The sequence below is a fragment of the Triturus cristatus genome, chromosome 11 (assembly GCF_964204655.1).
Source record: "Triturus cristatus chromosome 11, aTriCri1.1, whole genome shotgun sequence".
Lineage (NCBI taxonomy): Eukaryota > Metazoa > Chordata > Amphibia > Caudata > Salamandridae > Triturus > Triturus cristatus.
Window position 1 is genome coordinate 181,412,534 of NC_140594.1, and position 14,796 is coordinate 181,427,329.

The following is a 14,796-nucleotide window of genomic DNA, read 5'->3' on the forward strand; positions in this document are numbered from 1 at the left end:
AGCATGGGTACTCGCAAACTTTTGCCATGGGGCCACAAAGTACGGTCTTTGGTGTGTCCAAGGGCCGCACTGATGCCAGCAGGGTGGTGGTTGGGGTCTGTGACTGTGTAAGGAGGTCTACAAAATATTAATTAAACGGGTAAGCATTTATTTGAAGGTTAATACATGCTTCCCTGTTTATTTAACATTTTTAAGTTGAGCCTAGCTGCAGCACGCATGCGCTGCTCACTCTGCGAGGCATGCTGTAGTAGGGTATGCTGTGGAAGCCTTGTTCACTCTCTGCTCATATTTGTCATTGGCTTTGTTTCAGAGTCCTTCAAAAATGCTGGCTTTTGATGGATTACGAGGCTTGTTAGTCCCGCCTTGGTACCACCTTGTTTCCATTTGTTAACGCCCATAAGGACTGGACCTTTTACTTGGTTGTTGCACAGTATGCTTTAATTTCACCCTCTAAGCACTATTTACTTGAAGGGATTTCTCCTGTCTTCTTTTGCAGGCAAGGCACGCTCTCCCCAATGGTTTATTTTTTTTTTTTATTTAGCTAGTGCGGCAGCCTTTAGCACTGATAATGGTGCTGCACTATACTCTTGTTCCCTTGCGATCCCAAACACAGCTGCATATTATATTCTAAAATGTATTTTCTTTCTGTTACAATGCTGCCAGCCGCGCTTTCGCTTTAAACATTTAAAGCTAAAACGATGTTGCTGCAATTGCTTCAGCAGCAAAGAAATGTGAATACAATTGATTTTTTTTCTATTTCTTTACTTTCCGTAGAGCAGGTGTCATTCCGCCTTAGCTGCGGGCTGGGGTGGGGCGCCTCCCTGCTCGACTGCAGCAGCAGCCCAGCTCGAGTTAGGTGTCAGAACGGGCTACCACAGCCCCACCTCCACCTTTCTTTCCTCTTTGTGTTTATGAAGAGGCAGCTACAGCCCCTCACTGGTCGCACTTTGAAAGAACAGAGGGCTGAAGGGATCCGTTTTTTATGGGCATCTGTCTCCCAGCGGCAGTAGGAGAAGCTTCAGCAGCATTCTTGTTTTATCAGAGTAATACCAGGGGTAACTGTTTTGTAACATGCTTGGTCTTCCGAACAAAGAACAAGCATTTGCAATGCAATAGGTCTCGCATTTGCGAGAGTTTGAGCTGTTGGCATTGTAAATGGCAATGCCCTTCATTAACGTGTTGGTTTTTAAAACATAAATAAAAGGCATTGTCATTTACAATGCCAACAGCTTAAACTCTTGAAAATGCAAGACCTATTGCAATGCAAATGTTTGTTTTTTAATACTAGTGTGCAACAACTAAACAGTAGCTTGTGCTGCTGGTCCACAGAGGGGCCGCATGTAAAGGTCAAGAGGGCCGCAGACGGCCCCCGGGCCATACTTTGAGTATTACTGCTTTAGAGGATGCACTACGAGGGTTGCGCAGTATAAATATTAGCGCTATGTAAATAAGTAGTGATTGAATACATGTACATAGGCCTGAAATGCTGTGACAGTATCTGAACATCCAGCTCCTAGTCTGTGGCCTGTATAGCCATTCATGTAACGGTTAAACCAACAAGGTTTTTCTTAAATTAGACATGTTCATGAGCTCTTTATGGCAACTAAATTCCCCAAAATAAGGAATGGTTAATTTCTGCCAAGACATCTACTTTGCACAGATAATCTCAGTCTATTTTTAAGCCTTTAAACCAATAATCACAAGTTGGTTCCATCATGTTCAACATAGCAAAATTACTAAATGATTGTTAGGTACAAACAGGCAATGTTTCTTATGACAATTTTCCTGACAAAAGACCCTCCTTCCAATACCTTTGGTTTTAAAATCAAGAGGTATGTATGTTAGGGTGGCAAGCAGCAATGCTTGTCCAAATGTTATTTGCTCATTACTATGGACAGCGCTGCCCTTCTCTTCAATGAAGCATGAGATGGATCAAGGCGATTTTCATGATCGCCAAATACATTTTCCTTCTTAATATGCTTGTATTGATTTTATTTTATAAGTAAGCTTAGCAGTGTGGCAAGATGACATGCTCTATAAAGTGTGCTTATAATACCATGTAGGCACGGGGGGGGGGGGGGAACACCCAAAACGCCTGTTTTTGATAACAAATCCCAGTTTTCTTTTCTGATGCCAGATAGGACTTATATATAGAGTTCATGGTAAATGTATCATGTCCACTGGTCCAAAAACACTTGCATGTCCACAGATTTAATAGATGGTTCTTGTAGTCAGATCTGCAAGCATTTTAGACAATGTATGACATGGTTCCTTTTATGTTGGTCCAGTTCAGAAATACCAGACTAAATTCATATTTCACTTCTTAAAGAAATTGTATTTTCCAATAATTAAGAACATTTACATAGTGTCAACAAACAGATAGCTATTACATGAAATGTGACAATTTCTAGCATAACTATTAGGTATATGCGTAAGGATTGTAAGTGCTCAATTTCATATTATAGTATTCTAAAACAAAAGCAAATCAGGTTACACATTGAAAGAAAAGCATCCAATTAGTAACCCGGACAAACCATACCACATAAACTCTTAAAGCACAAACTGTAGCCCAACGACTCAGAACGTGCGAGTTGTCAATGTAAACCATTTGCTTAAGGCTATCATAGGAAGTGCTTTGGCTGTTTTGGAGAGAAAAGTCTGCCTCTACGAAAATATATATATAGCAGAATGCACTCACTTGAAAGAAACAATGTCATATTTTTAAGAGTGCGGAGCAGCAGCAAGCAAATTTACCCTATTTCCGTCAATTGCTGTAGAAGTTGTCTTGTATTCTAAAGCAGCAGTTACATATGGCTAAACATACATTGTCTGGTACAAGTTGGTTATACAGTTTACTGAGTTTACTTAGACAATTACTGTGCAGTTTAGTATCCTTTACAGAAGGCTGATGGAGAAAATATAGAAATTACTTCTATTAAATAGTTTCCCTGCAGCATGACAAGCGGAGCTACCTGCCTGCCAAGGAGTGCACTCAAATTCCTTCAAGGTGTTAAGAAATGGAGCGAAGATCTCAAGCACACCCAGGTACTGGGCGCAGAGTTGCTGAAAGTTGTGCAAAGTGAAGCCTGAGACACTTTAAGGCATAAGTAACACGTTTCTCTTTTGTAGCATACTGCTACAATATATCGCAATATACAAATAGCTGGAACGTTCAACAGGTGCCCTTTGGTCAGCACTGTTGAACTGTTTCTTTACATAAGCTCTGTCAGAAAGGCTCACACCTTTGAAAAAGGAATAGCTTAATGCGACTCACTGGGTTTACTTAGACAATGGTTTAAGCGGTGTGTTCTTCACACAGCTAGCCCAGGATGGCCACGCGTTCCTGTGAGCTAGAGTATTGAGAGCGGATGGATTCTTTCGCTAAGGATTGCACACTTATTTGCCTCTTTTGCCTCGGCCCCTCCTAGATGACAGCTTTCCTGGTCCCCCTGATGGGGGTGAGCTAGTAGACGAGGCCACTTCGATGTTGATCTGTCCTTCTTGGATTTCCTGCCTCGTATCTGCTGGCATCCGGTTAATCTTCTGCTGAGTCTCCAGGTAAAACATTACATCACGCAGCTGTTCCTGCATTTCTGTTATTTGCATGTCCTTCTGCTCACTCATTTCCTTCCGTTCACTTTCCTCTTCCTTTAACTTGTTTTGCAAAACAGTTTGATTTGCTCGCAAACATTTGTTCATCTCTTGCTCTTCTTTGAGCTCCGTGGATAGCTTTGAAATCTTAGAATTCAATTGGGTACACCTTTTGGGAGATAGAAAAAGGAATTTAACATTTTTTAAACACACTTTTTTCAGGATGTAATTATTGTTAACAGCACAATAGGTTTCAGGAAGCTGTATTTAGACATTCCTCCTTAACACAAGAAATTCCAATACATAAACCATCTTTTTACACTTTTAGAACGTCCACTTCCCATTCTTTTTCCCTAGTAATCTGAGCATCCACCTATAACCTCCACATGCAAATTTGGGATACGATTGGTAGAAGGTGGAAATAAAGAAAGGGAGGGGAAAAGGTAAAATATTTCTGTACTACATAGGTCTTTAAAATGTAATGCATTACACACAGCACAAAGTGCTCCAACAAGCCTAGACAATAGGTAAACATAATCTCCCTGCCCTTCCAGCCTCAAAGTCCTGGTGCCTATGCCTGCACCCCCCATAGGCACCCTTGTTGCCATTGATCATCACTTAAGAAACTTCTATTCATCCTCGCACAGCTTTTTGTAGGTGTGCCCCCTCAAGAGAGATTTTGGCAGGTGTTTTCAAGATGTGCATTGCCCTACCTCTTATGCATCTCTCATCAAGAACCCGCTGCTGTTTTAGTCTGTCAGGCTAATGGACAGAGGAGCCATCATTTCCTCCTCTCCCTACTGATTATGATGCCATCCTAAAGCATTCATGATGATTCTGATTGAGTGGTTGAATGTTGAAACTATCTGCTCAATTTTTTACTGAGGGCCTCCTTGATGGCTCCCTGACTGAAGCTGCACATAGCTCTTCAGCTCCAATTTTGCCAGCACTGTATTGTTTCCAAAATGACATATCTGTTAAAGGAGTTAAGATCCCTTCCTTGACAGCCATAATGTTGACACCCACTTATTGTTCCTAGGTTTTGGGACTTCTGTATTCCTCTTTGCTATACCATCGTTTTTACACTCCATTCCCTCAAGTGTCTATGCATAATATCACATTTCACATGCCTTTCAATTAATCTGAAAGATGCAGAAAAATTGCAGCTAGGTCAATGTCTTGCTTCATTTGTATTGCACAAAGGACAACAAAAGGGGATGAGTGGATTGCTTGAATTAATCTCAGCCACTGGCAATTACTCCCGGATGCAATAAAGTCAATTTTTTTGCCCACTCGATCACCTCAGACAGAAACCAGGCATATGCAAATAACCGTAGGTCCTGCTCCTGTCTCCCATTATTATTATTGCATTTTTTCTCTTTTTTAGATCTAGCATTTCTCAAAATCACAATTGTAAAAGCCCAGGGTAAAAACATTCACCCAGTAACTTTCAACAACAGCATTATAAGTTTAAATTCCAACCCATCTACAAAACTTCAGATACCCACTTTCTTTCCACAGCTTGCTTTTCCTTCACCAGGTTGTTTAGCTTTTGTTCCAGACTGTCGCACTTTTCAATTGTTTCCTTAAACTTGGTCTTCATATTGTTAATCTACAAAAAAGAACATTGAATTATCATATTTTTCAAACTTGACCTCAAATTATGTGCTGCAGTAAAAGTGAATGCTTAAATGCAGTTATTAGAGATGTGATGTTCTCTTGAAGGGAGGCTGTGTGCGGATTACCAGAGTGCTCCCAAATGGCTAGGTCTTTTGGCCAATGTATCCTCGCTGAAAGGTATCGGCAGGTAAAACAGAATTCTTGTATCCCTTCTACTCTTAGTTTGTGAAAATACATGCTCGTCAAGATTTGGCACACTGCTGTTTACCATTAAATTCTTTTATTGGTTTTGTATGTTCAACATACGCTCACTTGCAGGTCGGGGATGAGACCTCAATCTCTGGGTAGTTTTTCTGGGGTCATATGTTTCTGTGTGGGTCTATGTAGAATATTTATCCCATGTGGTTGACAGGAGTATATTGAGCACCTTGAGACATCTCAGGCATAAAAGCTTTATAAACACTAAAGTCATGTAAAAAAAAAAAAGCCACCCATAACGCACCAAAAGCCATCTCCTCTCGGTTCTAGTGCTAGTGAAACCTTTTACATCCCCAGAATGTTCTAAAGTTTATATTACCGTTCCTTAAGGTCTGGTGATCTGTCTTTCCACCCCAGAGTAGTTATGGCCTTTCCAGCTACACACAAGACCTCTGCATCTGCTTACATGCTTACATCTTCTAGAGACCAGGGGAAAGGTTTGACAGTTGGGCTAGCCCAGAATGGTCTAAACAGAAAGTCTGGGGTTGTAGGTCCCCCACATTGTGTCAGTATGTGCTTTGTTTTGGCCATTGCCAGAGCAGATGAAGTAGTGTTCCCCCCACACATACGCATCTATCATGTGTCAATCAAAGGCATGCAGTTTGGCAGGTGTGTGAAACCAGTACGTCATAGTTTTTATTGTTGCCTCTCACCCAAGGTGTCAAGCACCTCAAAGTCATATTTTGTCTATGCCTGCGCCTCATCCCTGGTGGTCCAGTCGGAGAGACTTGCTCTTCTGCTGGTCCGCTCTGTCTGCCTTTGTTTGTTTTTCTATTTTTTGTCTATTTGTGCCTTTTGTCTGTCTGTTGCATTTCTGGTCTGTTTGTGCCTTTTTGGTCAGACTGAGCGGTGTTTGTTGCTGCTTTCAATGTTGTTTTTAATTTTTCCCGTTTGCCTTTCACTCCCTTTACCCACTAATGCGGCCCCCCTGCGTGTTCCCACCCCCCCTCTCAGCTGCCCTCCCTCCCCCGACCCCTACTTAATGGCAGCCGCTGCGCGACAGGGCGAACAAGACCTCTGACCTCATGGTCAGGGAAACTGCTCTCCGCTCGCTCAGCTCCGTCCTTAATGCACTGCCTCCAGCGCCTGCTGTTCTCCAGGTAAGGTGTTCAAGGCCATCCTCCACCCGCAGGCTCCTGCCTGAACCTCATCCATGGTGGTCCAGTGGGAGAGCCTTGCTCTTCTGCTAGTCCACTCTGCCAGTCTTTGTTTGTTTTTCAGTTTTTTGTCTTATTTGTGCCTGTAGTGGAGGCAGCGTTTTAGATACATACAGTGCTATGTTAGCATAAGCACCTTAGATGTTAGACACGCCATCTTGCCACTTTTGCTGCTTTTGCACACGACACTGCAGATAGATATTATTTGAAAAATGCTTACTTGCCTTTTCTTCACATGAGAACTGTCTGCTGCCTTTCTGGTCTGTTTGTGCCTTTGTGGTCTGTCTGTGCCGTTTTTAGGTCTCGCCTGGTGTTAGCAGCATGCGCTGCTCTCGCCATGAGAGGGCTTCTTGGAATCAATACGATTTCTGAAGCTCGCTTTCTGCTCCGCCCGTGTTTTCCATTGGTGTGCGTCATTTTGCGTCACCAATTATACTAAACGGGGTGTTATGATTGTCCAGGAAGCTTTTTAGTCCCTCCTGGTTACCCCCCTGTCCACATTTTTCCCCGCTCAAGTAGACTGGATCTTTTACTGGCGGCTTTACACACTGTCCTTTAAAAGACAGCAAGTACTCTTTTCTTTACATTGTCAGCGTTGTCCGCTTTGGCTACGCTTGTTTGTTTAACCCCTTCGGTGCCACGCCCTTTCCCCCTCCTGTGCCGGGCGTTTCCCACGCGGGTGGGTTTCATGACGAGATAGTCTCGTCATGGGCACAGCGCGACCGTGCTCCATGACGAGACTATCTCGTCATGGGCACAGAAGAGGTTAAGGCGCCGACATGCACGACATGCATCGGAGCATGGGCTCTCCACGGCGCACGATAGAAAGGAGGTATTCTTCGGCAGTACTTCATTCTCTTTTTGTTTTTCACGGTGCGGCTTGCCCAACTTCATTTATTTTTATCGCGGCGCCCGTTTCATTTCAACTATTCAGCGCGGCGCTCATTTCATGATCGCCATGCTTTCATCTTCAAAACACGATCTCCCTATTCAGCGCGGAGCCCATTTCATGAGCGCCGTGATTTCATCTTCAAAACTCGATCTCCCCGTAGGGGGCCCACCCTCCCACCGCAAAAAACAGGCTGCCTGTTTAAATCTCCACCCATACCCGCTGCAGGTTAACGAGTTGACCTTGGGTGGCCTCTGTGAGCACTCAGTGTATTTTGGCGCCCCCCGCCCGCACTCCGCTGTCCGTGCATTGCGGTGCCGCTGCTAATGACGCAGTGCCTGGCGTCCGTCGCCACAGGAACAGCACGAGCAGCAGTCCAGGCATTCGAACCCGATGTCCCTACAGCCGACGCTTGCAGCTCCAAGAGGAGAGAAGATTCAGGGGCCGCCGCAGCACCTACAGCCGCAGGTGAGAGCTGCAGACGGGGAGAAGTGAGCACCGGTGCCAGCATCCCACAAAACCAAGGACACATCCCACAACACTACAGGCTCCAGTGATACGAAGAGTTTGTGTTTGGGAAGAGTGGTGCCTAAAACCCAGGTGCTGTGTGAGTGTGGGGAGAAAGGGCAGTACAGATATAGTGGGAATCACTCAGCGATGCTGTCTCAGCATGAGGGTACAGAGCCAGTCGCAGTGAGTTGCCTACCTATAGTTGTAGGGGTTTAAGACTTGGTACATAGTGGTGGGGGGGGGTTCTTCCCATAACAGTGCGATGGGCATAAATCTAGTTATAGTGGGGGTATGTTCCATTATACAGTGTAGGGGATTCTGGCCTTAGAGATTGTGTGTCTGAGAGGTGGCGCGCCCATGGACTGTCAGTTTTTGTGCGTGTCTTGGGGTTCTCCCCATGGTACATTGGGTCATTGCTTATAAACAGTATACGAGGCTGTTCCTTCCACAAGGCAGGCAGTGTGGGGTTTAACCCACTGTGGTAGGTAGTCCATGGGTAATGCTAGTGTGATAGACTTTCTCAGAGAGGGGGCGTGGAGGGGATTCCTTTGTAAAGTGGGCGTTTTATACCCCGTGGCAATGTGCCAGTACCGCCCATGTCATGATGCTAGTTTTCGCAGCATGGGACGGAAAGGAGACCAGGACTTCGTATTGTTGCACGTGCACAGGGGCACGAGTTGTAGAAACAGCAGGATGCTCTCTTGTGGAATCGGAATGCCTGGTCTTTCAGTACAAGCTCCTCTTAGTGCTTTGCTTTCCACTGGTGCTCTGGCCTTTCTTTATAGCACATCACCCTATGTGTACCCTTGAATTAAATCTAGGATGTAAGGCATTCAGGAATGTCGCCGAGGCCTGTAGCTGCTGTGAGGGGTGCTCCTTCCCTCCATTGCATTGGGAAAAGTAGCTACTTCCCGGCATGCCCAGGATGTGGTGTGTGTGTCCGGTTTGGCTGTGTGTGCAGCTCTCTGCAGGTACAGTAACTCGCCATCTGTCCTAACAATTAATCATGTGCTGCCTCCTGCTCAGAGCTCCGGCTGCTTTTCTCCGTTCTAAATGCAGCGCCTGTCCACAGACATGTCTGTCATACCTAAGCAAATACACAAAACAGAACACCAACCTGTTTACCTACATGCAATTAGTCTAGACGGGATACAACTACAGCGCACAAGAGAATTATTCAGAGCTTCCTAATTTAAAGGCTTTTGTTGCAGGAAATATGTGTTTTAAGATTAAAATTAATTTTCTTGTGTTTTGCATTATTTAGACTCCCCTTTGTGCTTACTTGAGTACCACAAACGCGTTTCAATAGATCAGTGGATTATATCCATTTAACTGCCCTAAGGAATGTATACAGCTTCTGCTGAATGCGTGAGTCGTGTGCAACATGCATGGTTGTGACTGCCACCACAACATACACGGATTCAAAGGCATCCAAAACTCGTGAAATGTGCCCAGTTGATTTATTGTTGAACATGCAGTTTTGCAAATGCACGGTATGCAAAGGCACCCAAAAGGCCGTATGTCTTTTAAAAATCCATCCCAAGTGACAGCGGCCCATAAGCATTCAACTGCAGCCCGCCAGCTGTATGCACAGGGCTGCCCAGGGTCCAGATATTGAGATTTCAAAGGTAGCCTTACGAAATGTGGGTATAGTGACAAATTCATTTGGATGCTTGAAAACTGCGGAAATATAAACAAGCATTGGCATAGCCAATAGGTCTCGCCTTTGGGACCTTATAAGTGTTTCATTATCCTCACAATATCCACTTATAAGGTCCCAAAGGAGAGACCTATTGGCTATGCCAATGCTTGTTCTGTTTCTGTTGCTGCTTTCACTGTTCTTTTTTAATCTTCCCTTTTGCCTTTCGCTCCCTTTTCCCACTGCTGCTGCCCCTGTGGCCCCTCTACCCTGCTGTTCCCGCTCCTGCCTCCCAGCTGCTCTCCCTCCCCTCAACCCCTACTCAATGGCAGCTGAAGGCATGTCAAAGGCAGGCCCTTATGCGCCTCTCCGCGACCAGCGTCAGGGAGCCTGGTCCACCGACCTCTCGCCACTACGACTGAGCAGCCCTCCATGCACTCAACCCCGGATGCAACAACAACTGCCAGCTCGCGAAGTAAAGCATTACCCAAGGCCCGTTCTACTGCAGACACTGCTGCCGCATCTCCACCCACCTTCGGACCCGGATAGCCACCGTGAACTCTCCGGGTACCAGCGCACCAAAACCCCTGAGCTGCATCCAACTCAACGTAGGCTCCCTGCACAGACACACAGTAGAAATCTGGGACCTCCTCAACATCCTCTCACCCGACGTCGCCTTCCTTACAGAGACCTGGACCAACGCCAGCTCTGCACCAGACATCGCAACTGCCATCCCTGACGGGTACAAGATCCAGAGGAAAGACCGCCCTAACCACCCCAGAGGAGGCCTAGTCATCGTCCACAAAAGCTCTCGCCGACTGACAACCTCCCTCTCTAATGACTCCTCGCCCCCTATGGAACACATCCACTTCCAGATCCAGGTCAACCCCAGAACAACTCTGCGCGGAACTCTCGCCTACAGACCTCCCGGACCATGCGCCCTGTTCACAAACACCATCTCAGACCACATTGCGCCCCACGCCCTCGCCTCCATGGACTACGTACTGCTCAGAGACCTAAATTTACACCTAGACACCTCAACGACCCCAACTCCACCGCCCTCCTAGACAACCTTACCAACATCGTACTGAAGCAACTTGTCACCACCTCCACCCAAAAGGCGGGACACACCCTCGACCCCATCTTCGCCGGAGGAATCAACATTTGCTTCAGTCACACCACTCAACCCCTCTGGACGGTCTACCACTGCGTACACTTCTTTTCGAAACCCACTGCACACAAGACAACACCACAGCGCCGCGCAGATACTGGAGCAAGGGCCCTCAACCCCCCAGAAGAGACCTACGCCAACTCTGCAGCCAACGAACTCCACAAATGGATCGCTGACTGCGACAACACGCTCGCACCCCTCCAGAACTCTTGACAGACAACACACCACAAAAGCCACCAGGTTCAGCACAGACCTCAGAGAATCCAAGGGCTCCTGCCGACGACCTCAAAGCTTGGAGGAACAGCGAAACCCCAGAAGCACGCACCGCCTACAGGACCGCCTCTACCGCACACCACAAACTCATCAGATCTACGAAGAAGAACTTGATCCAAGACAGAATCCTCTCCAACTCCAAGGAAGTCTTAAACATTATACAAGAATTCACCAACCCCCCCCCCCCCCCCCGTGACACCTCTGACGTCCCTCCCACCCACAACCTCTGCAACAAACTCTGCTCCTTCTTCTACCACAAGATCAGGACACTCTAAGACAACTTTGATGAACAGGACCAAGGCACCAACCCAACACCTTCCACCAGCAACCCCACTCAGTCGACCATCCTCGCCTGGACCCCTATCACCACAGAAGATACCGCAAAGACCATGAGGAGCATACACTCTGGAGCACCCACTGACCCCTGCACGCTGCACATCTTCCACTGGGCTGCCTCTGACCAGAACGGACAATCAACTGCACCCTCGAAACAGGCGCGTTCCCCGAATACTGGAAATGTGTAGAAGTCAAACCCCTCCTCAAGAAGCCCTACGCAGACCAGACGGACCTCAAGAAATACAGGCCCATCTCCCTCCTCCCCTTTGCTGCCAAAGTCACCGAGAACATCATCAACATCCAGCTAACGAACTTCATAGAATCCTACGCCATCCTCAACACATCTCAATCCGGCTTCCGAAGAACCCACAGCACCGAGACTGCCCTCCTAGCTGCCACGGACGACATCCACATACTCCTCGACTAAGGCCACGCTGCAGCTCTCATTCTACTAGACCTCTCAGCAGCCTTCGACACCGTCTCCCACCGAACACTAGCCGCCAGACTTCACAACGCCGGCATACGGGGAACTGCCCTACAATGGATCTGCTCCTTCCTCGCCGCCCGAATTCAAAAAGAATTAGACTCCCGCTCTTCCTCTCCAAACCCACAGAGATCAGATGCGGAGTACCCCAAGGATCCTCCCTCAGCCCTACGCTCTTTAACATCTACATGCCCCCCTCGCAACCATCGTCAGAAAACACTGACTCAGTGTCATCCTCTCCCTCACTCAGGAACTCACAATAACCAGGCACAACTTCCAGGAAGGAATGAAGGAGGTCACAACCTGCATGAGAAGTAGCTGCCTGAAGCTCAACTCAGAGAAAACGGAAGTCCTCATCCTCGAATCCACCCCCTCTATGTGGGACGACACCTGGTTGGCCCCAGCCCTCGGCAACACTCCCACACCCGCAACCTTGGCATCACACTCGACTTCACCCTCACCATGAACTGACAGATGAACTCTGTATCCTCCTTATACTCTGCAAGACCTTCAAATGGATCCCTCCGAATCCAGGAAGACTGTCACCCACGCACCCATCAGCAGGCTGTACTACGGGAACACCCTCTACACTGTAATCAACAAATCTCTACTCCACAAACTTCAGACCGTCCAGAACGCCGCAGCTAGACTCGTCCTCGGCATTCCACGACAGGACCACATCTCCCAGCACCTACGAGACCGCCACTGGCTCCCTGTCGAAAAAAGAGTGACCTTCAAGCAGCTCACACATGCCTACAAAGACCTTCAAAACACTGTAGCTCAATACCTCAACGAAAGAATCTCCTTCTACGCCCCCAAGAGAAGCCTCCGATTCGCTGACCGGGGCTTGGCTGAAATCCCCGCATCCACAGGATGACCGGAGCAGCCAAATACCTCCCCAACATCTTGAGACCCTCACGGGTGAGTAGTGCACTTTACAAATCACTGATTGATTGATTGATTGAATTCCCTAGGCAAGAGTGCCCTATTCAAAATTATGGTGCTGCCCTGGCTAATATATCATATACAATCCAAAACCACCTGCTTTATTTCCCTGACAAGTGGTTCCAGGACATAGATGGCATAATCATAGCTTTTCTCTGGGATAGCTCAGGGCCACGACTAGCTCTCGCCCATTGTCAATGACCCCCCTATGACGGAGGTATGGGGATGACTAACCTTTTCCTGTACTAGCTGGCTAGCCTTCTCCTGGTGATACACGACTGGTTTAATGGAGGTTGGTCCGATCTGGCCTACCAACTGGAGCTAGATAGCATTGGGTTTTCACAGGTCCAGGCCAAGCTCTACGGGGCCCCAATCTCAAATAATCCTGGCAGTAACTCGGGCCGTCCTACAGGCAGGGCGCTCTGCATTGTGATACACTCAGTGGGATGCCAAACTCACCTTACAGACACCCCTGTGGCCTGAAAATTAGCTTGCAGAGGTTGGGGCACTGGAGGGGTTTCAGGTGTGGGACCGGATAGGGATTACACACCTTGTAGACATGTGGAAGAGAGGGCACCTATGCTTCTTTCAAGACTTGCAGCATACATACCCATTGCATTCTACACAGTTCTACAAACATCTTCAACTTCGGCACGCCATTGACCCTCACGCCCCTGAAAACACTACATTCCCAGAATTCAGCCTGCTGGGAGCCAACATCCTGATGGGTAACCTGGGGAAAGGATGTGTCTCTCAAATCTACCGATTTATTTATTTATTTAATGGTTTTATAAAGCGCGTAGTAACTCAAGGAGCATCCCAGCGCTGACCTGTTTCTCCATGGGTTTCAGCCGTTCGATGGAATTATGTCTGCGGGAAAAGGAGGGTCTTTAGAGTTTTTCTGAACTGGAGGTAGTTCGGTTCTGTCCTGAGTCTTTGTGGTAGGTGGTTCCAATGTTTGGCCGTGTGAACCGAGAAGCGACGGCCACCGGTCTTGGCTTTTCTGACTCTAGGAACTACTATAAGATTTTCTGCGCTAGACCGCAGGTCTCTCTCCGCTTTGTATGGGGTAAGGAGTTCTTTGAGAAGAGGGGGGCCGTTATTGTTGAGGGTTTTATGGGCCAGACAGAGGGCCTTGAAGACGACCCTTTCTCTGACTGGGAGCCAGTGGAGGGATTTAAGAGCCGGCCTGGCGGAGGATCTTCCAGGTGTGCCCGTGAGTAGGCGGGCGGCGGCGTTTTGGACTTTTTGCAGCGAGTTCAGGGTGGCTTCGGGGCTCCCAGGTAGATAGCGTTACAGTAGTCTAATCTTGCCAGGATTAGACCCTGAATGAGGAGCCTCCTAGCGGTATCGGGGAGCAGGGGGGAAGATCTTCCTGCATGCTCGGAGTAGCCCAAAGCATGTCCCTGCCGTTCTTTTAGCCTGAGTATTGAAGCTCATGTCCTTTTCAATCCATACGCCAAGGCTCTGAGATGGTAGAGAGGGCCCCTTGTGGCCCATCAAGAGGATCTCAGTCTTGGACCCATTCAGTTTCAGTGAGGAAAGATTCATCCATCGGTGTACTTCGGAGAGACAGCTGTGGAGATCGGATGGGGCATGGTGGGGGTGTGAAAGGGTTACGACCAGCTGAGTGTCGTCGGCGTAGTTGATAACTGACACGCCGAACGAGCTGACCCTCTTCTCCAGTGGGGCCATGTACACGTTGAATAACGTGGGGCTAAGGGATGAGCCCTGTGGTACTCCGCACCGGAGGGGGAAGGTGGATGAGCAGCTGTCGTTTTCCCGCACCTGGAAGGAGCGTCCTGATAAGAAGGATTCTAGCCATTTCAAGGCCGTGCCCTTTAGTCCGATCTCTCCCAGACGGTGGATTAGGGTGGGATGGTCTACAGTGTCGAAGGCCGCACTGAGATCCAGGAGGATCAC

General features: G+C 47.6%; 1 protein-coding gene across 1 annotated transcript in view; it reads right to left on the reverse strand.

Annotated features, from left to right (window-relative positions):
* Positions 1-2,314: 2,314 nt before the first annotated feature.
* BRAP (BRCA1 associated protein) overlaps positions 2,315-14,796 on the reverse strand; it is a 252,112-nt gene continuing 239,630 nt past the window's right edge. The window contains exons 11-12 of the mRNA XM_085633526.1: positions 5,100-5,203; positions 2,315-3,760 (exon numbers count right to left, since the gene is read on the reverse strand). Of these exons, the coding sequence (XP_085489652.1) occupies positions 3,397-3,760; positions 5,100-5,203 (468 nt within the window). The 3' untranslated portion in view covers positions 2,315-3,396. The remainder of the gene's footprint in view (positions 3,761-5,099; positions 5,204-14,796) is intronic.